General features: G+C 43.9%; 2 protein-coding genes across 2 annotated transcripts in view; one reads left to right on the plus strand and one right to left on the minus strand.

Moving 5' to 3' along the window:
* The window catches only part of PSD3 (pleckstrin and Sec7 domain containing 3), a 116,305-nt gene extending 114,189 nt beyond the window's left edge, over nucleotides 1–2,116 (minus strand). Inside the window, exon 1 of the mRNA XM_071424704.1 lies at nucleotides 1,820–2,116. Coding sequence (XP_071280805.1) covers nucleotides 1,820–1,840 — 21 coding nt within the window. The 5' untranslated portion in view covers nucleotides 1,841–2,116. The remainder of the gene's footprint in view (nucleotides 1–1,819) is intronic.
* Nucleotides 1–20,172, plus strand: part of NIPSNAP3A (nipsnap homolog 3A) — a 53,514-nt gene that overhangs the window by 20,236 nt on the left and 13,106 nt on the right. The window lies entirely within an intron of this gene.

Consider the following 20,172-nt stretch of genomic DNA (forward strand, 5'->3'; position numbering starts at 1 on the left):
ATGGAGACAAACGCCTGCAGAGATGCTCCATGGCACTCTTGCAGAGAGCCTGCCTCTCAGCCCACAAGAATCAAACCCCAAACCATGTCTTATATCAAAGCTGCAAAAGCAATTGCCAGAGTTTCCTGGTATGATGGGCAAGAATAGAAAGGACTGTGTTGGTGTGGAGGCAGGGAGGGGAAGTACTCTAAACATCTATGTCCTTCAGCTATGCACCTTGACAACAGTAAAGAAGGATTTGCTGGAAAAAAAAAAAGCCACTAGCACGCTCTGTTAATATCCTCACTGCTCTTTTCCTTCTCACTTTGATAGCACAGAGATCAAACTGAAAATTGAAAATTGGAAATGGTAAATCAAACAATCCACTTAAGCATGAATAGCTCAAGAGAACCACTTTCACACAGGTCAGTTATGCAAAAATTTTCTGTGTGGATTAAGAAGTCCTAACTTCTTTGTTTCAAAACTTGTTTCAAGTTTTGAAAACAGCAGCATGTAAATTTCCTGGATTTTTTTTTTATCATCACCACTACCACAAAGGATGTTCTCACACTCCCCAATGAACCAAGGCTCTAATTGAATGGGATCATTTGAACAGGGTCTCCTACATGGTTAACTTCACCTCTCTCCCACCAAAAGTATGCCCCAAAACTAACTCTCTGTCTGTGTAAACCAACAGAGCTAGGACAGATTCACTGAGCATTAAACTGGTAACATCTGCTGAAACACATCAACTAAGGATATGATTGATGAAAAAGCATTTGGAGTAGAAAGAGGCTTCTTTCTACTAGCTAAACCAGAAAGGCTTGGATGACTCTCAGCAGTCTATTACAATTGCTTCAAACACTGGGTGTGCAACCTCCAGTTTCATTACAAATACTGCATTTAACATTCTGTGTTAATGGCCCTGTGCACAGACAGAATTAAAGTGTGACTGAAACTACAAAACTAAGAGTACTTGCAGTTGCCTATTACACACCCAAAGCACTTCAATACCATATACACGTAGCTTTGCCTGACTATATACTAACTGGACCCTGTGGCAGACAGATAATTGATGTTTATAGCACGGAAATACTCACCTACATGGGAGTTAGCAACTTCAGTGGGTTTGTGTGAAGTTCAAACTCATTTCAAATATATGTTTATGTTCCCAATGAGAAGTGTAGCTCCAGTTCCCGGGAGCAAGGATGAAGGTAACACCTCAACTGCACAGGAGCATGCCCGGGTAGTTTATTATTCTACAGTTTTACACTTCTGGTGAAATCATTTCAACCCCACTCTTGCCCTGAAAGTGCAATGCTACTACTACTCAGCCAAACGCTTTTCTGACAACGTCTTGTTTAATTCAAGAATTTGGCTAGATTAAGAGAGCTCGTCAGTGCAGCAACAGTGCTGATGTGTTAAGACAGACAAGTTACTTGGAGACACAAGCAAAACGAACTGCACGACGTGCAGGCTCGGGGTCCCAGCCCTGAGTGCAGCTTCTCTGCTGCAGCTGGTGTCTCTCGGGATCTAGCAGTTATGAGCACAGAAGTGGGCTCCGACATTTTTTCTCTTAGGGCACTGTGAAAAGGACTTAAAAAAAAAAAAAAAGAAAAAAAAGAACAGAAAATAAGAGGGGGAAAAGAAAACAATAAAAGGAAAAAGGAAAAGGGATAAGGGAAGAAGGAAGAAAGAAAAAAGAAAGGGTAACAAAAAGAAAATAAAAAGACGGAAAAAAAAAGGTAGGGGGAAAAGAAAAAATACGAAAGTAAATGGGAAAAAGTGCCTCCGGCTGAGCGCAACCCCCGCACCCGCACGGGCATACGCCGCCCCTTACCGCACCGCCGGCTCCCTCCATCTCCCATCGCCGGCCGCGGCGGATCGCAGCCGCCCTCCCGCCGGGCCGCGCCGAGCCCAGCCGCGCCGAGCCGGGCTGTGCCGTGCCGTACCGTACCGTACCGTACCGCACCGCCGTGCCCCCCGGCCCGCAGCGGAGCGGCGGCCCCGGCGCGGTGGGCGCGGAGCGGCGCGGGCCGGGCGGCGGGGCCGGGCCGGGCCCGGCGGGGCGGGGCGGTGGCCCGGCAGGGGAGGGCAGGGGAGACGGGGGCGGGGGTGGGCGCGATGAAGGGGAGGGGAGCCGAGTGCACCACGTGCTCCTTCAAAAGACTTTAAATAAATAAATAAATAAAAGGGAATTATTTCAGGATTAGCAAAGCAATAGAGTGAAAAGCACAACCCAGACCGCGTGCCCGCAGCAGCGGCGCTGGGCAGGAACACGAGCAAAGCCCGCGGGGGCTGGGACATGCCGTACTCTGCTCTTAAATCCCCTCAGCGCGGCTCGCAGTTGTTGGGAGATGAAAAAAAAAAAAAAAATTAAAAAAAAAAGGGAAAAAAAAAGCAGAAGCCGTTTTTTTCCAGCCCTGGGGCTTTCCCTCGCAGTTCGCATTCAAAAAGCAGAAGAGCGCAGATGTCTTTGGAGTAACCCCATCTGAACACTCGAAACTGATTTTCCACTTTTTTTTCACAGTTTGCTGGAAGCTCTCTTGCATTGTCAGGTTTTAGAGCACTCAGCCACATCATTAGAATTTCTCTAACTAGGACCTCTGAGCCTTGTTCTTTTAAGTAAAAGGGGGGTTTTCCCTATCAAAAGCCTTGCTTTAGAAAATACTCCCAAATCTCATTAGCCCAGTTAGAGGAGTTAACTGCACAAGTAGCTGGCAGACTACATAAAGAAGGATGTCCATTTCTGCAAGTTCAGTATATCTGTGTTTTGTTCAGCAGCAGCTGAAAAATTCTTTGGTTTTAACCGATCAAGCTTGAGAATAGGCTTTCTGGAACAATCCCTGAGGACCAGGAATCACTGAACAGATTGTATGTTTGCTTCGTTCTGAGCATGGGTAAAAAAGAACATGTGTTAGGTGGTAGGCAAGGTTGTTCTCTAATGCTGTGCTCTTCTGAAAGGTTTTGGACAGTGCTGATGGTAGAAGTGCATCACCATGAAGTCACTGACATAAGTGTCCCACACCCAAACAGAGCAGTACCTCTGTGGCTGAGGAGACAGCCTAGCCCTGCCTTGTTCCCCGCTGGCCTCACAGCTCAGTGCCAGAGCCACCCTGCCTGCCAACACTGGGCAATCTCAGCCTTTCTTCAGGCCCATGGGGAAAAAAAATCCATTTCCAACAGGATAAAAGTATGTCCAGGCATAATGCTTGAAGCACTCTGGCCTAAAGCTTTCCCTGTTTGGCAATAAGACAGGCGTAGCAGCACCATCTCTGGGCACTTCCAACTTGTCAGGGGGCTCCACCCAGAAGCACCTCCCCATACTCTTTCAATAGGGTTGTGACATGCAGAGTTCACACTGCTTCTCCATGACTGAACCCACTATTTCTCACCACTTCCAGCTCCATGTTTACCCAAACAGTACTGCCCCTGCTTTACACCCACGTCACCTGGCAGCAGAGTGCACTGCCTCTGTCATCTGGATGCCAATGGTGTACACTGTATTTCAGAAGGCATTCTGCTCTTTCCCTACAACCTCCCCTCTCCCCATCTTAAGCCTCTCACCTGCTCCCCAGCACCACAGGCTGCCTTTAACCATCCATCCCAGGAGCAGCACAGGACCTGCCCCCTGCCCTGCTCAGCAGCACTCCAATCCATCTGTCCTCTGGGAACAGACAGGTGACAACCTGTCTTTCCATCCCCTGAAACAGCTGGCAAGGGTCCCAAAGAGGTCTCTGTGATGCAGCTCCTCCGTGCCCATCCTCTGTGGCTGAATTGTGCCTGCAGGGCTGGGGGATGTGCTGAAGGGCTTTACCCCTCTTCCCCAGCCACAGCTGTGATGACAAACATGTTTTGGCCCCGCCAGGGCTTTGTCCCATCTGTCAGACACCCTGGGGGCCCTGGGAGCCGGTGTGGGGGCACAGGCTGCAGATTCCCCATCTGTGCCACATCTGAGATGGCTAATGCAGCGGAAAAAGAAACCACCCAGCGCCTGGGTCTCTGAGGAGTTGATGCACTCCGCCTGCCTCTTCCCTGACAGGCTGAGGTCGTGCAACTGCAGGCCAGGAGGCAGCTGGGAGCAAAGGCAGGGCTGGAGTCAGGGGCTGGTGATGTCCCTTGCAAGGCACATCCCCTGCCCTGGACACCTAGGTGGCTGATGCAGCCACTGTACTCCAGTTTGGAGCTTTTCCACACCCTATTTGTGTTGAGAAAAATTTGACCTTTTCTCTGTTATCCAGGCATCTGGCCTGAGTCACACAGACATGGAATATGTCTGGAATATGCTCTGTGCCAAAGGACTGGGAAAGGAGAGCATTTGCAGCCTGGGGCAGGATGGTCGTGCAAGCTTCTGCTATGTGGGCATCTAGTTCTTGGTTAGCTTCACTGCAAAGGAGGGTGATGGAGTCCTGAAATTGGCACAAACTGGCGTTTCTTACACCACTGATCATTGTTTTCTGCAGAAAGGCTATATTAAATCCTAAAACATTTCTCTGAATGGGCCATCAGCAGAGAAATGTGGTGGGGTTAGTAAATTTGTGAAGGAAATCCGTATTTTTGGTCCAAACGCTTGATATAAATTTCCAGGTAGTTATATTAAGAAAATAAAAGTCACAAAAAGCTGACACAAAACCTAGCAGCTTTCTAAGCAGTTATGAAATACATATAACAGTTAGAGAGCACTCTTAATTGTTAAAAAATTTAGTCATGAGCATACAGCATGTATCTTTAAACAACCCAAACAGAAATTAAAAAAAAAAAAAACCCAAACAAAAACTCAGAAGATGGCAGTCAAGTCCAGTCTGTGCAGTGGCTAAGCTACTCTGAATTTCCCAGCCATGGTCAGTGATGGGGAGCAGGGAGCCAACACTGGGCAGGTGATGTGCATGGGTGCTGGGCTGAGGCTGAGCAGGGCATGGGAAATGGGAGACAATCTCAGAAGCTGGTGGCTGCGCAGACAGAAGTGTGAAAGCAGCACGAGGGACAGCTGGATAAGAGGGATTTGTGTGAGAAGTAGCTGAAGTGCAAAGGGAGGTGCTGGGGGTATTTGGGGGAGTGGAGCCTTACAAAGCCAACAGTGCTCTAGTAATGCTGTCAGCTGAGATTGCCCAGGTCACAGTATTGAAAATATCAAGTTTGGGTATGCCAGGTAGCAAAACTGGTACGCTGGGCAAAAAAGTAGTTATGGCGGACTGCTTGTTTGCAAAGAGTCTTGAGCAGAAAACAGGAGATCAAAAACCCAGGAAAATGGGTACAACAGCAGTGTCAAGGGCTGCCAAGATGTGCTTGTCAAGCAAGCCCACACTTGACCTCCAGAGTGGGACCAGGGCAGCAAACCAAACCTGGTTTTCTGGTTTTTCTATAACACATGGGTCAAACCTGCTTCTGGTCACAACACAAGGGCATAGGATGCTTTCTCTCATCAGCAGGGAAGCACCTAAGTGGATACATGGATTGAGCATTGCTGTGTCAGTGCTTGTTCCAGCCAGATGGCACCAGTCTTTTCCCCTCTACTTTCTAAGACAAACTTACCTGGGTCAAAAATTCACAGCTGAAAATAACCTACCTCACTATACCACCCCATAATGAAGGAAAAAAAAACAAGAAGGAAAAATAAAAAAAGGAGTGTATTAAATTCAGTGTGCTGCAAAGAGTAGCTAATGCATAAACTCTGTCATTTTTTGCCAATAAAGTTGCCATCACAGGGAAGTAGTACAGGAAACTCACTTCCAAATAATCTTTCCTTATTCAAAAGGCAGAAAACCACAAGTAAGTAATCATCCAGGTACTCACCATAAAATTTCTCACAACATTGCATTTCAAATCAAAGAGACTCTGTTTTGTCTTGAGGGAGAAGAAGGCTAGGGATATAAAAAAATAATATCATTTAAAAAGCCGAACCAGAAACACCACTATCTACAGATGGAAAGACAAAGTTAATCATTTACTGGATTTTCCTCATGTGTCTGGATTTTCTGGAAACAGCTGGGAAAACATTTTTTTTTCTGTTTTACTCAGAAAAACATAGTTGCCATTGCAACAAATTTTTTTTCTGAATTAAAGGTGGAAAAGAAGCTGCAACACCACAAGGGGAACAGCAAACTTGGAGGTGATGTGCAAAGTAAGAAAACCAGCATGTGTAAAGATGGTAACCTTCCTATCATTTTTTTAAAAAAGACTCAGGTATAAATTATTACAGTAAACCCTAGGGTGACAGCTACAGCATGGAATGAGCTAGCTGACACACTGGCTAGCTAGCCAGCTTCACTGTGAGAAGGTGTATGCTGCAAAGCCATGACAGTATCACCATTCTTCACTTGGCTTTTTCCTCACAAGTTGCCAGGTTTGTTTGGCCTCATACCCAGAGCTCCTGGAAACTTCCCTTTTATGGGTTGACTGACTCTTGTCCTGCTCCTTCACTCATGGACAATTCTCTAGAGTCTTGCTATGGCCAGGAAACAATCCAGAGATTTCACTTCACTCCATCCTCCATCTGATATGTTCATTGGGAGGAAAGGAAATAACCAACATTCCCTGCCCAGGGAGCCCTGTAACTAGCCAGAATTTGACCATTTGATGGGAAATCTCAAATTTGTTATTCTATCCATCAGAGTTTGGGGATCTCCAATTTTATGTCTACTTCCAAAACCGGGGACTTCACAGTACCTCCCCTGCTGAATGAGTCTTTAGAAATCTCCTTATTAGCCCAAGTCAAACTGAAGAACACAGAAAATCCTGCTGAATATGCCTGCTTTGGAAGGTTCTTGGTTACCTCATGGGTCTCTACTGTCACGTCCTCTCTTAATCTTTACACTTACTCTTCCCCATGTCGAGCAAATCTGTCACTTTGGTCTTCTCTTTAGAAAGGACTGCAGGGTCCTGAAATCAGCCCATGTGTAGGGGGTACAACCTTCTAAATAGGCTCCCCAAAAAACAGCCACAGCTCCTGGATGTCTGTGTGGAACTGATGAGCCCACAGCAGAGACAGGTTTTTAATCCCGATGTTTCCGGGTGTGTCGTGCCTGGCCCCGTCTGGCCCTCGCTGCTGGGCCAAAGGCAGCAGCTGTGATGTTTCACCTCAGAGATACCTTTGGCCAGCTGGATGCTGCAGCTCAGCACCCGGAACAAATCCAGGCAAAGTAGGAACTCAGTTTACCTCTGATGGAAAAGGTTCAGGCGACGGTGAAGAGAAAAGAGCGGATTCTATTGTAGAGTCTTAATCCAGAGTTTTATTTCAGAGTGGTAGACCTCTGAATGTGGTAACAGCTCCCAATAGAACCCTGGGCCGCATGGTCTCGTCTCCTTTTAAGCCCCGGGGACAGGGGGAGGGGAAGGGACAGGTGAGGGCCAACCAGGTGTGAGGAGGGGAAGGCTCAAGGGATACAGACGCTTGGACAGGTCAATGAGCCCGGACCTGAGGGGCATCTTTTGAACTTCTGCCAACCACACAATGCCCTTGCTCGAATGTTAAGATTGATTGACAGCTCTTAGGAGGAGGGCAAAAGGGGGAGGGGGAAGGTTGGCACATCTGAGAGGTTTGGATAGGTGAAACAGGAAATCACACTGCAACAACAGGTCAATAAATATTTTCTTTGCCAACTCCCTCCAAAAGTGGCAGCCCAGTGCAGCAATCATGGTGTAACCTAGGGGCCATACTAAAAGTTTGCCAGAGTGAAGACCATGAAGAAGGGTTCCAGCCAGATTGATGTTGGCCATGTTCTTCCCAAGCATCTCCAAAAGTGACAGAGAAATAGCTGGTTGTTCTGGGGCTACCAAGCCCTAGCAAGTCCTGCTCCTGCTGCTTCCTAGCACTAAAGGTACAACCTAGCCTCTCTGGATGGGGGAAAGTCCTCCATCCTACTCCTGACAGGCAAGCAAGAGGCCAGGTCTAGGAATTCAGGATACTTCAGCAAGGGGAATGCCAATAGTGGAGGCAGGGAAAAGGAAATTTCAACCAGTTCCCAGGAGCTCGGTGTTGTTTCTCTGTCTGGATCTTTGCCATATTAGATCATTAGATGGAGTTTTCTAGGGATCAAATCACTGAGACTCTTTCCCTTCCCCCAACTTGCCACATGGAGGATAAAGAACAGAATCACATTTGGGTTTCTTTGCAATGTTATCCATATGGCAAAGATAGATTGGCATTGGGAGAATATAAGGGTTCTTTCACTGTGTCATGGTTTAAGCCCAGATGGAAATTAAGCACTATGCTGCTGCTCACTCATCCTCCTCCCTTCTTCTCCCTCACACCTGTGGAATGGGGAGGAGAAATATATAATGTATGTTGAGATAAGAACACTTTAATAGCAAAAATAAAGGAAAATAAAATAATAATGGTAAATAATAACGTTAATAAAAAATAATCAAGTAATGTACAATGCAATTGCTCACCACCCACTGACTGAGCCAGAGCTCCTCTTCCTGAAACCAGATCATCCACCCTTCCAGGTAACTCCCTCCATTTCAAATACTCAGCATGATCTTCTGTGTGTGGAACATCTCTTTGGGTCACCTGTCCCGGCCACGGTCCCTCCCACTTTCATTTGCATGCCACCTCCCTGGCAGAGCACAAGACAAGGGAAAAATAGTCTTTGACTTAGGATAACCACAACTTGGCAAAGAACAAACCATCAGTGTGTTATCAACAGCATTCTCACACTGAATCAAAAACCAGCCCTGTAACAGCTACTGAGAAGAAATTAACTCTGCCCTAGCTTAACAAGGACACACTGCCTTGTACTGCAGAGCATGCATCACATCAGAATCATCAGCCCCACAAGTCAATCTGGCAGGCACATCTCCTCCAGCTTTTTCCCAGAGGATACAGTGCCTAGTAGAAAAGCAAGGGAATCATATAAGGAAAGAGACACCTTTTTTCCTCAGGCTGAAGCACTGAATCTTATGTTCATCTGTTGAATCCGATTATCAAAGGCCATCTCAAAATAAGTGAAACACCTCTACCTAAGCATGGCTACTCTTAGGAGTCTTCCACTCAGAGCCCCATCTGCCATAGACTCACTGATTCCTTCTGCCATCTCTACTTTGTGCCTGCCTTTGGTAACCAGCTGGATTCATTAGTAAAGTAGCACATCTAGTCTATCAGCCACAAAAAAAAGAATGTTTTGCATAAATATCAGCAGTGGTGTTCAAAAGTGCATTAAAACACACAGGTGAGGAGATACTGTATTTGAGCAGAAAAGAAATGATCTTTTACCCTCCTGAACAATATATGTGATTCTACAGAACATTATTCTTTCTATGGAAGCCTTAGCTAGTCTCACAGAAACCTTTCTGGTCTTGACCTCCAAAAGGAGATGCTAAATACTGTGACTGTATGGTATGCTATCATCAAGAGAAGCATACATTTCATGCCAAGATATGGTGGCTTTGTGGTTTTGGCTTCCTTAGACCCTGGCATATTCCTGTCGAGTCTCCTGTACAATTTTTCCTTTTTCATGAGTGTCCTCTTTATCCTGCTACAGATGGTTCAGAGGACTGAGACTGCACATCAGATACAAAGTCAGTGAGACATGAGGGGAAAAGAACATTTATTCAATAGCCTTTTTTTTTGGTAGGGTAGACAGCAGTTTTTTACAGGATTATTAGCATCTGGAAACCCGAGTCAGAGAAGGACTGCTGCAGCCACAATTGTGTGTCACACTGACATGCAACAATCAGCCTTCAGAGCTGGGAAAACGTAAAGCATAACACCCCACTCTCCTCCCCAAAATGAGATAATTATGGCCTGTAACTCTGGCATGTTCATACAGCTGCCTCTGGCTGAAATGCTCCAGTCAGAAACACAAACAACATTGCTCTCAAGAAAAGTACTAAGAAGATCACTTCCTCTGCTTGAACAAATCTGCAATGGGTGTGGACAGCAGAGAGCTAGAAATGGATGGGCACATCCACATCCATCCCCAGCTCTGCAGCGTGCTCACTCCAGGCAGTGAGCACACATTAGGCACAAATGACAGGTGGGAAGTTAAATGTGGACAAGCCCATTTCACTGGGACAGCGTGACCCTAGCCAGTGTGAACAGATCATTATTGGCTTTGGTCAGAACTGGAAGGACTCAGCTGGCAGATCTCTCAGCAGATTTTCTAAACAAAGGGAAACACCATTCGTTCCCACGGCAGAGGACAGGAGCCAAAACTGGAAAAGACTCGAGACAGAAGTATCATGTGTCAGCCAGAGTGTGACACCAGAGACACCCACTCTTGTGATGCAGCACCATGGTAACAGCCATTGTCTGCTGTGCGGTGGGCTGTATCACCAAGCATGGGGGAGTATGGTGTATTCTTCTTCTGGGGCTGGTTTCTTGGGGCAGCCTGACACACAAGGCTGCTGCACAGCCTACTAGGCTAATATCAGCCTGGAAGGGATGGAAATATGAAGGGATGGAAAGGCTTAAAAAAGTAACAGCCCTGAGGTGCCTGGGAGGACAGAGCAAGAAGGGAGGTATAGCTTTGCATCAAGAGACGGAAGACTATGCCTGGCATCACAAACTGAATACGTGGATGGAAAACTGGCTGCCGGGGAAGACTCACATCCTCTCTTCTCATGTAAATCTACAATTTCTTGCTTTTCTCCAAAATGGATTCAATTTCCAACAGACCTTCTTTCAAACTTTTCATCTCTGTCTCTACCCTCTCCAAAAATCAATGTCAGCATGCATCCTCTAAATGTCCACTGTTTCCTGTACCACCTAATTTCCTCACAACCAAACTCCACCTCTTGCTCCTTACAGCCCTGGCTCCTAGAGCACTCAAACCCATACCCCAACACTGGAGCTCTCAGTCCCCCTGGTCTCCTGCTCTGTAGCACTGCTGCCCTATTGGTGAAGAGTCCCAGCCCCACTGCCATATATCCCAAAACTCACACTCCTATCTCCTTAGCAATCATTTATCTTATTAGTATTGCTCTTTCCCCAGCTAATTGCTAATTACCTCCCTGCTGATGGCCTGGACCCAACACTTCATCAATGAGATGAGGGCACAAACTTGACATTTCATATTACTTGAAGCAGCAAGAAAGATGTAGGAAGTTCCTACCCGCCCCACTCTCCTTTGTTCCTACCATTTTGCAGTTGTGCCAAATGCCACATGCAACCAGGCGTATCCTTTGCAGACAGAATGCTCTAGCCAAGGAGCATCATTTTGCATTTCAACTTTTTTTTCCTACCTTTTTCCCCTTAAATTAGTTGCTCTTGTCACCTTTGCTCCCCCTACTCTTTGCTTCAGCCTTACTCTTCCACCACCGAGTAAAGCAGTTCTTACCTGCTCCTGTGCTATAGCCTGCAGCATTAGTTTTCACGATTGCATATATCTTCCTCTGCACCCTAGATGTTTGCACTAAAATTCAGAGCAGCTGCTATACAGCATCTATCTCTCCCTTCTCCTTATTTCCAGAAAATCTTCACCAGAAATGCAGAAGGCATGAAATGGACAATGCAATACTCTAGCATGGAGATTCAATTTCCTCCAAAGCAAGTTTTATGTGAACAATCAAGGGTGTTGCCTTGCCTATCATTTATTGGTCCTTATCACCCACCGCAACCATTTGGATGCAGCACCTACAGGTGAAACAAATGTGCTGCTCCTGACTTCCTCAAATTCAAAAATCCTTATTTATTTTGTTTGCAAAATCTTGATTATTTTCATCCACTGCCATATTGACTTCTTACAATTCCATCAAGCCAGATTTACAACTCCCTAATTATCTCAAGATCAATCCAATCCCCTTTTTTCCAAGGGAAAAAAAATCTGCTCAGTTCCACAAGTATGTGTTCCAATCTTTCACATTTTTCCCCATTTATATATATTTTAATTAGAATGCTAGATTTGATCACTAGGTACAGAAGCAACATGCTGTTTTCTTCCTTTTTCTTGACATCAGAAATAGTCTCTTCTGGCTTGAAGAACTTCCTGGATTCCTGTTTTCTGAGAGAAGCAGAAGATGAAGAAGTATGTATGGTGAGGAATGATAACTACTGAGCCAGTTGTGGGAGACACAGACTTCATTCAAAGCCTGCTGGAATCGGTGGAAAGCTATTACTGCTTGCCTCAGCCTTTGGAGTCTCTCTTGGTTCTTGCCAAACTTTGGATTTTCAATGGCTGTCTTAAAGTAAATTTTTAGTCTGATTCCAATCCTACTGAGCACATTCAGCCTTTACTGCCTTAAGTACTAGTAGCAAACAGTAAGCTGTGCTCAGGATAAGGCTGTGTGCAAGTGTGTTCAAGTAGAGGACAAGGAATCTTAATTAAAGTTTTTCATACTGGTAGGTTTGTCTGAAGTCCAGAGTGCACACTCATGAGTTAATCCTCCGGCACCACTTGTCAAAAATGCAGGCCCTAGCAATCTGACTTCTCATATGAAACAACCAAGGTAGAGAAGTTAAATGACCCGATCAAACCACAGATGCATGGGAGTGTTACACTCAATATGAAAAGGCTGCTCTTTGTGTGGCTATAAACCAAATGTCTCTCAGCCAGGCGCCTCTCAGTCCCCACTAAATACACGGTTCAGTCCCACTGCAGGTAGTCACATACATTAAACTAGACAGACACACCACTACTTTATAAATCCAGGACCCAAAGATCTTAGATCCACATTCACATTTTTAGCTGATCAAGAACTGTGTTAAATGCATCTACATTTGTAGTGACCACAAAGTAGCCAGCCAGCCCAGCTGCTTCAGGAGTGAGCTCTGTGGAATGAGACGTCAAGGAGGGCCTGAATTTCCCTAGGTTGCCCAGGCTTGTTGGAACTGCATGGAAAAAGAAGAGAATGATATTCCTGAAGCACTCAGGTTTGTCCCTTCATCCCCCTTCTTGAATGGGGAAAACCTTTCAATCAATGAGTTCAGATTATTAAACCTCACATCTTGGATTTGAGTTTGAGAGGATTTTCTGAATTGGATGGAAGATTTTTGTCTCTCTTTGCAAGTCAGTATTTGTAAATGTGTTAGTGTCTCCCTTGATACCAAGGGAAGATCACTGTTTTTTCTGTAGGTAAAATAAAAGGCTCAGCTTTTCCAAAGAACTCATCCAGCAGTTCTTTGGATACACCTATAAAAAGCAAACAGATTTGCACTGGATGTTAGCAAAAGCCAAGAGTACAATGGAAATTTCTTCTACTTCCCATTATGGGAATGTGATTATTGCTGAAGTAACTTACTTAAATAATGGCTTTGAGCTCTAAAGAAAACAAACACTGCAGGCTTATGATGACACACAACTACCAAATCATCTGGTGGCATGACAGGAATTGTTTTTGCATTTCCTGCATTCTCCCTGCATTTCCTGCAGGGAATGCATTTTTTGAATGGAACATGTACATCACAAAGGTAATATTTGTATTGAGGCTATGGACCTCAAAGCCATACAGCTGCACTTGATGCAGCCTGAGGATTTGCGAGTACCTCAACAAGGGTTTCTTCTGGACATTAAACATTCAAATACATGGAAAGACTCATTGTGCCATGTGCACTGAGGTAACCTGGCAAAAAAGATTGTCAAAGGACTTTTATACTCTTTAGGAAGCCATGTTTGAAATTAATAAAGCAGAAGATCTCTGGGATCCAAGCGCTACTTTACAAGGGCAGGGGTTGGGTATAGACTCCAGCATTTTAATCTGGCTTAAGTGTGTGGCTGCAGATCCAGCACAGGAAGGTAGTAGAAGTGAACAGAGGGATACAATCTGCCATAACAGCCACCACAATCATGGGTTTTCCTATAGATCAGAGCCCATAAAAGACCTGGCAGATTGTAGTATACACAACACACAACACTACCTACAACTAATGGATCTCAAACCACCAAGATATTCTCTAAGACAAGACAAATCACCAGTCAAAAACTCCCTTTATGGAGTGGAGTCATCTTTAGGATATGGCACTATGTATTTCAAATGGGATTGCAGTGGTAGACCGGACAACTATGGGGAAACCTCATATGATTGGAGTGCAGTGGAGGATGAAAGCCATCCTGAAAAGGAACACAGTGCAATGCTTTTGAAGACTAGAGCATGTTGCAGTAAATAAGGTACAGTACAGACCACCCAAAACTATTAAGTAAGTACTGTGTACCCCATGAGAGAGAACAAAATGCTTGCTAGCATTGCTCTTTACCCAAAAAGTTCACAGTTCAATCTAAGTGATATTTTTTAGAAGTTGATGTTCAACTTCTAAAATGTTAATGACAAGGAAGCTAATAAAGATGCCCTGGAAGGAAATACTTGGTACTGAGGTTCTGTGGTTACCCTCCTGCCATAGCCTGATACCCGCTGCCCTAGCTTCTCCCCCTAGTCCTAAAAGAAGGCAACATCACAGATGGGACCAATCCCAGTCCTCTGTATTTAATCCTGCCCTTCAGCCACAAGGGTGTCCTCATCTCCTTTGCCCACAGTCTCCTGAAGCTGTACTGAGAGCACTGCTGAACACTGAACCGCAATTCAGCCTGGACAGGGAATTTATATTCATCAAAGACACACAAAAAAAACCCTCAACCAAAACCTATAAATATTAAAATATAAATATATTCATATAGTGTGTGTTCCCCCAAGGAGTCTGCAGGATCATGGTTTTTGAGGCACAGGCTTTCTCTTGAGTGCCTAACTTGACCCACACACAGACAGCAACAATTTGATTTAACAGTTCTTGTTTTAGCTGGGTTTTCTGAGAAAACCAAAGCTTATGGGGTTATGCAACCTGTTATCTGTTTGTTCATCTGTCTGCTTCCCATAGCATCTTTTGAACTGGTTAGCTAATTTCAAACAAATGTAGGACAGAGGTCTCAGGGAAAATTAATTTAATGGAAATCAGCACTTTATTTATACTTGTTCCAAGGCAAAGACAGGGAGAAGTACGTATCTTTGGGCAGCAATCAGTATTGGCCAGAGATTTACTCATCTAGGTATTTTTTTCCCTGCCAAAGGGATCCAGCAGGACACAAATGGGAGATGGGAAATACTGACACAAGTGCAGGAGATATGCCCAAAAGAGTGAATCTGTAGGAAGAGAGACTTCACAAAATGTTACCATTGGCAGAAGTTCCTTGTGATACGTGTGCCCTGCCAGTAGGCAAACAAGGCCATAGTTTAGTGTTTCAACACTAACAACACAATTCGTCCCTTTCAAATCCTGCCTGCTCTAACTAGAGGATTCCTTCATTCTCTTTGCTAGCAGAGTCTGGAAGAGCTCCTGGTTACTAAAGGGCAGCTCTTTGATGAACACCTGAGTTGCTGCCCGAACATCACAGATAAAAAATAATGAAAAGGTCAGCAGAGCTGAGTTATGGCACAGCATTCAGTTTTTTTCACCCTTTCCCAAGTCTGCATAAATCCCAGCAAGAAATTCTTCACAGCATATAGAGGCCAGAGATGCATTGCAATGTTTAATCTTGAAGCATCCTTTTGGTAGTCACTCAAAATGTAGAAAGCTCAGAGAAAAAGGACTGGCTCTTGGCAGTAGCTGCCTGTTATCAAACCACTGTAAAAATCTTTAGCTATAAATACAAGTTACTTTCTCTCAGAAATCAACATTATCTTAGACAAGATGTATGGGGGAAATCTGGAAAGTCAAGTAGTTAAAAAATGTCACAACTTTCTTTAGTCAGAAAAGGCTACAAGCCATTAAACATTACAGGAGGGTGATTAACAAGGATGTCAACACATGGGTAAACTACTCAGCACTTCGTCAAAGTGTTGACCAAGGTTTTACAAACTGATATTTTTGGTCCCAAAATGTCAAATAATGCCTCAGAGTAGGAGGCAGAGGTAGGGGGCTAGGTGCAGACTGAGGGGTATCTTTAGGTTGTTTTCCCATTGCCCTTGCAAGATGCATGGGTCATGTACATCTTATGGACTGTTACTCAGAAGTCCATATTTCACAGGATAAAGATGCTAATCTAGCCCATACCAGCTGTGTGAATGCATGAACACCATTTTAACCATCCCTATTATTTTTGGGCCTGGATATCCTTCTTTCTCCCATGTAATCTTTTCAAATGTGTCACTATCTTAACAAGTGGAAAGCATCTAATCTAAATTTCCCTTCCTGTAATTTCAGCCAGCTGCGTTTATCTTATCCAGGAGAGAGAACAGATTATACCTTTCTCTCCTGAAGCACTCCTGTAATTACATGAACAAGGATCATATGACCCCCAAGTTACCTCTTCTCTAAATTAAAACAACCCTGGCTTTTGTTCAGCATTCCTTGTAAGTCCTGCTGCCTGTGTAACTTGTTTGCATTGAGACAGGCCTAGCAGCCAGATAAAGCAAAAATGCAACAGTTGACCTTCTCATTAGACCTGAGCAGTGATTACTGGAACTACCAAGTGTGAAGAAAATGTTCTGGGCTTGTAGACTATAAATTTTTGGGACATGGAGCTAGAAATACCTAGATTCAAACTCAGGTTCTGCTCTTGCCAGTCTGTCTGTCAAATTGAATCCCAGTTCACAGCTCCTTCACTTGACAGACAGCTCTAGAAATAACAACTTGCTTTACTGAGCAAAGGATGGCCAAAGTAATTTAAAGCTGGAGATTGTGCAGATGTTGTAAATTCTGGTAGAAGACCTCACTGTTATGAAACACTTCCAAGTGGACAGGTGTCCTCTTTTAGAAGTTATTTCAATTTTTTTCTAAAATACTACAGGTGTTTTTAAAACTATCAAGGTTCTTCAAGATGACTACATCAAACCATTGGGATGTCAGTAGCTTCCAAGTAAACAAGGGGAAGTTCAGGACTTCAGAATACCAGGAACCCCCTGGGTAAGTATTGATATTTGAAGCTCTCCAAGTGAATGATTAAACCAATTTGCCTAACATTGCAGTGACCCATGAGTTTCCCAATATCAAGCCATCCAAGCCTGCTGGGAGGATTCTCTCCATAAGAGGCGTATTCCTTCCTACAAGTTGATTACAATTAACAGAATCCTTTCCAGTGTAGGTGGTTGTTTTTATTCTTGTTTCACTGTAGGAGAGATCTACATGGAATCACTAAAAACACTTACTGATGAGACTTTTTCTCCAGACTGGAACTTTCCATAAAATCACTTTCCCTTAGTTGTGCTAGTTGAGAGACTCTGTATCAAAGCTTCATACACATTTCCTAACCTAAAAGATGAAGGATTTGATGTGTTCTGGGTTTAATACATTAAATTCTAAGAGACATGTCTCTTCAGAAGCATTCACAGAGAACACCATTTCAGAGCATTTTCTGAAATAGCGTGGAGGTATTAAAAGACACCAACTTCATTCAACTTTTTATTGAAAGAATATATCCCACGTAAGTAGATGTAAGCAAGAAAAAAGAAGCCTGTATTTTTTTTAAAGGGGGTGGACACTGATGTAAATTAACAATCCCCAGGTGAGTTAAGCCCATTTGCAAACATTCTTCACATTGCACGTCCACTCATTACACTACAGCCAGTCCTGTGTGGTAGCAGGAGTGCTGAGGTTTAATCTCAGCTCCTCTGCTTAGTACCACTCTAGGGACTGCTTTGAGGAGAATGGTCGCAGTACTTGTCTGTTCTGCTCCCAGTCTCCATCCTCTGACCCCATCAGGTTATTTAACTGAGCTATACCCAGCTCAGCATGTTTAACCTCTGTTAACCATAGCTCACTCACAGGTAGATGAAGTAGTTCAGCCTTCAGCTCTGCCCATTGCACAAGCATGCAAATCACAAGGACAGAGACAGGGCTGGCACCATGCTGGATAGATGCTGAGGTAGTTGACAAGTACTGTTGCAAATTTGCCCTGTGTGATTAGCACCAACCTGCAGCTCATTACCCTAAAGATCAGTAGTACCTCCTGAATTTTGGCAAGAGATGTATTGCAGGGAACCTCTCATCTTGCAACACCAAGAAAAGCAAGTTTTTTTAAGGCTTGAGGGAAAAGGAACCAAGGCAGAAACAGACTCCTACTATCAGTGTTCATTTCAATGCAACTTCAGGCAAAGGAAGCCTCGAAAGAGGTTATTTACAGAGAGTGGAAAAAGGAATAACTTTTCCAGGTAAGTGGGACAAGGCTGTTTTTCTACAAGAAAGCGATGTTTATCTAAGCAATACTTAGAAGAGGTGAGCTTCTGGAGTTATTAAACCTTGCTTAGAAATCTCACTATTTTTGTTTTTTCATTTTTAAAAAATCTTCTAGGAGAAGATTGGCCTCTATCAATAATTAGAAGAGGTGAGCTTCTGGAGTTATTAAACCTTGCTTAGAAATCTCACTATTTTTGTTTTTTCATTTTTAAAAAATCTTCTAGGAGAAGATTGGCCTCTATCAATAATTAGAAGAGGTGAGCTTCTGGAGTTATTAAACCTTGCTTAGAAATCTCACTATTTTTGTTTTTTCATTTTTAAAAAATCTTCTAGGAGAAGATTGGCCTCTAGGAGGCCAAGTGCAGCCATCAGGGAGTTCCTTCATTAACACAGGCATTGGGACTTTCGCTGCAGGCTGCATGGGTCAGTCTCACAAGTAGTATTACTAGTATTACAGTGGGTCACAGAAAAAGAGATAAAGAACAAAATCCCTAGAAATGAGATGCTTATTATGTGCCAGCACTGGTGGATCTCCACCCAGCTTGATGAGTCTCACAGTAAATGAGCAGTGCTGTCCTTAGACTTGGGGCAGCGCAAGGGTCAGTCACACCCTTCCCGCACACACTTGTTATGCCTGCAAAGGACTGTGTCTTTCCTCCACCTACGGGCTGGGCCTGGCATGACACTGCAAGGTAAGAAGGTGCCTTCTCCTGTCACCTGTCTTACACTGGACTCTCTCTTCCTTTATAAAAATCTGAGGCAAGGGGCATTTTTGCTTGATTTTTCTATGACATAAGGCCTCAGAAAGATTCGGAGGTTAGGAGGCACAATATTGCTCCTCAGCTGAAACCACTCCGGCATTCTCCAAGTCAAATATGGCCAGGTCTCTGTGTAGGAGACAGAAGAACATGGAACCAAGGAATGGTAAGGTGACCCTGAAATAATGATCTGTGGTACCTGGCTTTACCTGCTTTCATACAAGAGATGTTAGAGCCTGTCATAAAACAATATTTAGCTCCCATCTTAGTTCTTTTCAAGAGAACATGGGTTCAGAATGATGTCCAGGAGTAGAAAGACAAATTACTTGTGGGTAGAACTGCCTTGTTAAGGTTTAAAGCTTAACATGCTTCAGTAATTTCAGAGCTAGTGAGAGGTTAACAAAGCTTCAGGAGAAGGATGTACCGCTGATAGTGTACAAAAACAAAGCAGAATTTATGTGCCACAAGGACTTTTGGTATGACTCCTAAGATAAGGAAGAAACTAATAAAGGAAACACAGCAACTGTGCTGAGACCAGCTCCAACAAGTAAAAAGTAATTTTGTCAGAGGGAGATGGGGACCACCAACCAACAACCAATGAACTAAAGAAACCTATGGACTCAAAACAAAAGAAATCTGCGCATGTGAACTAATTATTATGACAAGAGAGATAATCATTTAACCAGTAGAAGGCATAATATTAATAAGAGAACTGTGTAACTTGTAGCCAATGAACTGTGATTTCTTTGCTAAATTGTACAGCTGGTCAAAAATTTTGATGACTGGGGAGCCGGCCTTTTGGGGGTCACCACCTAGCTCATACTTTGCACAAACTAGAATAAAGAAATAGAAATACCTTGTCTCAGTGTGTATGTATGTGCTGCATATGAGACAAGAAGAATACAAGTGCAACTTTGACTAAATCCTAGAGAAAATCTCACTCTCTGCTTCCAGAAGAAAGCTTGTCATACACATAAAGGAGAAGCAAGTAAGAGAAGCCTGTAGAGAGTTTTAACTAAGGAGAGAGGATCTAGGTGATTTATCAGCATAATTTAAAGTCTTAATTTTATTAGGGAAAATTTAAATTTATCTAGTCAGTACCTGTGAAGTAAAAAGTCAACCAGCTAGGTCTTCCTCATGTTTAGCCTCTGTCTCATGTTGAATCCTTTCAATGCTCTTTGTGGCAAAGGCCTCCCCGTTCTCAGCTGCATCTTGCTTTAAATATCTACAGTGTGAGAAGCTACCTTATGTCATCCCATCTGTGAAGACATGCAAGCAGAGCATTCGTTTTTTCCCAATTAACTAAAAATGGATTTACTAAAAGGAATATTTCACCCTTTGCTTTTAAAAAATATCATTTACAAAGACCAAGTAGATATTCTGAGAGGAAAAACT

The sequence above is a fragment of the Agelaius tricolor genome, unplaced genomic scaffold, assembly GCF_023055355.1.
Source record: "Agelaius tricolor isolate 1412-34295 unplaced genomic scaffold, bAgeTri1.0.p SCAF_4, whole genome shotgun sequence".
NCBI classification, from domain to species: Eukaryota; Metazoa; Chordata; class Aves; order Passeriformes; family Icteridae; genus Agelaius; species Agelaius tricolor.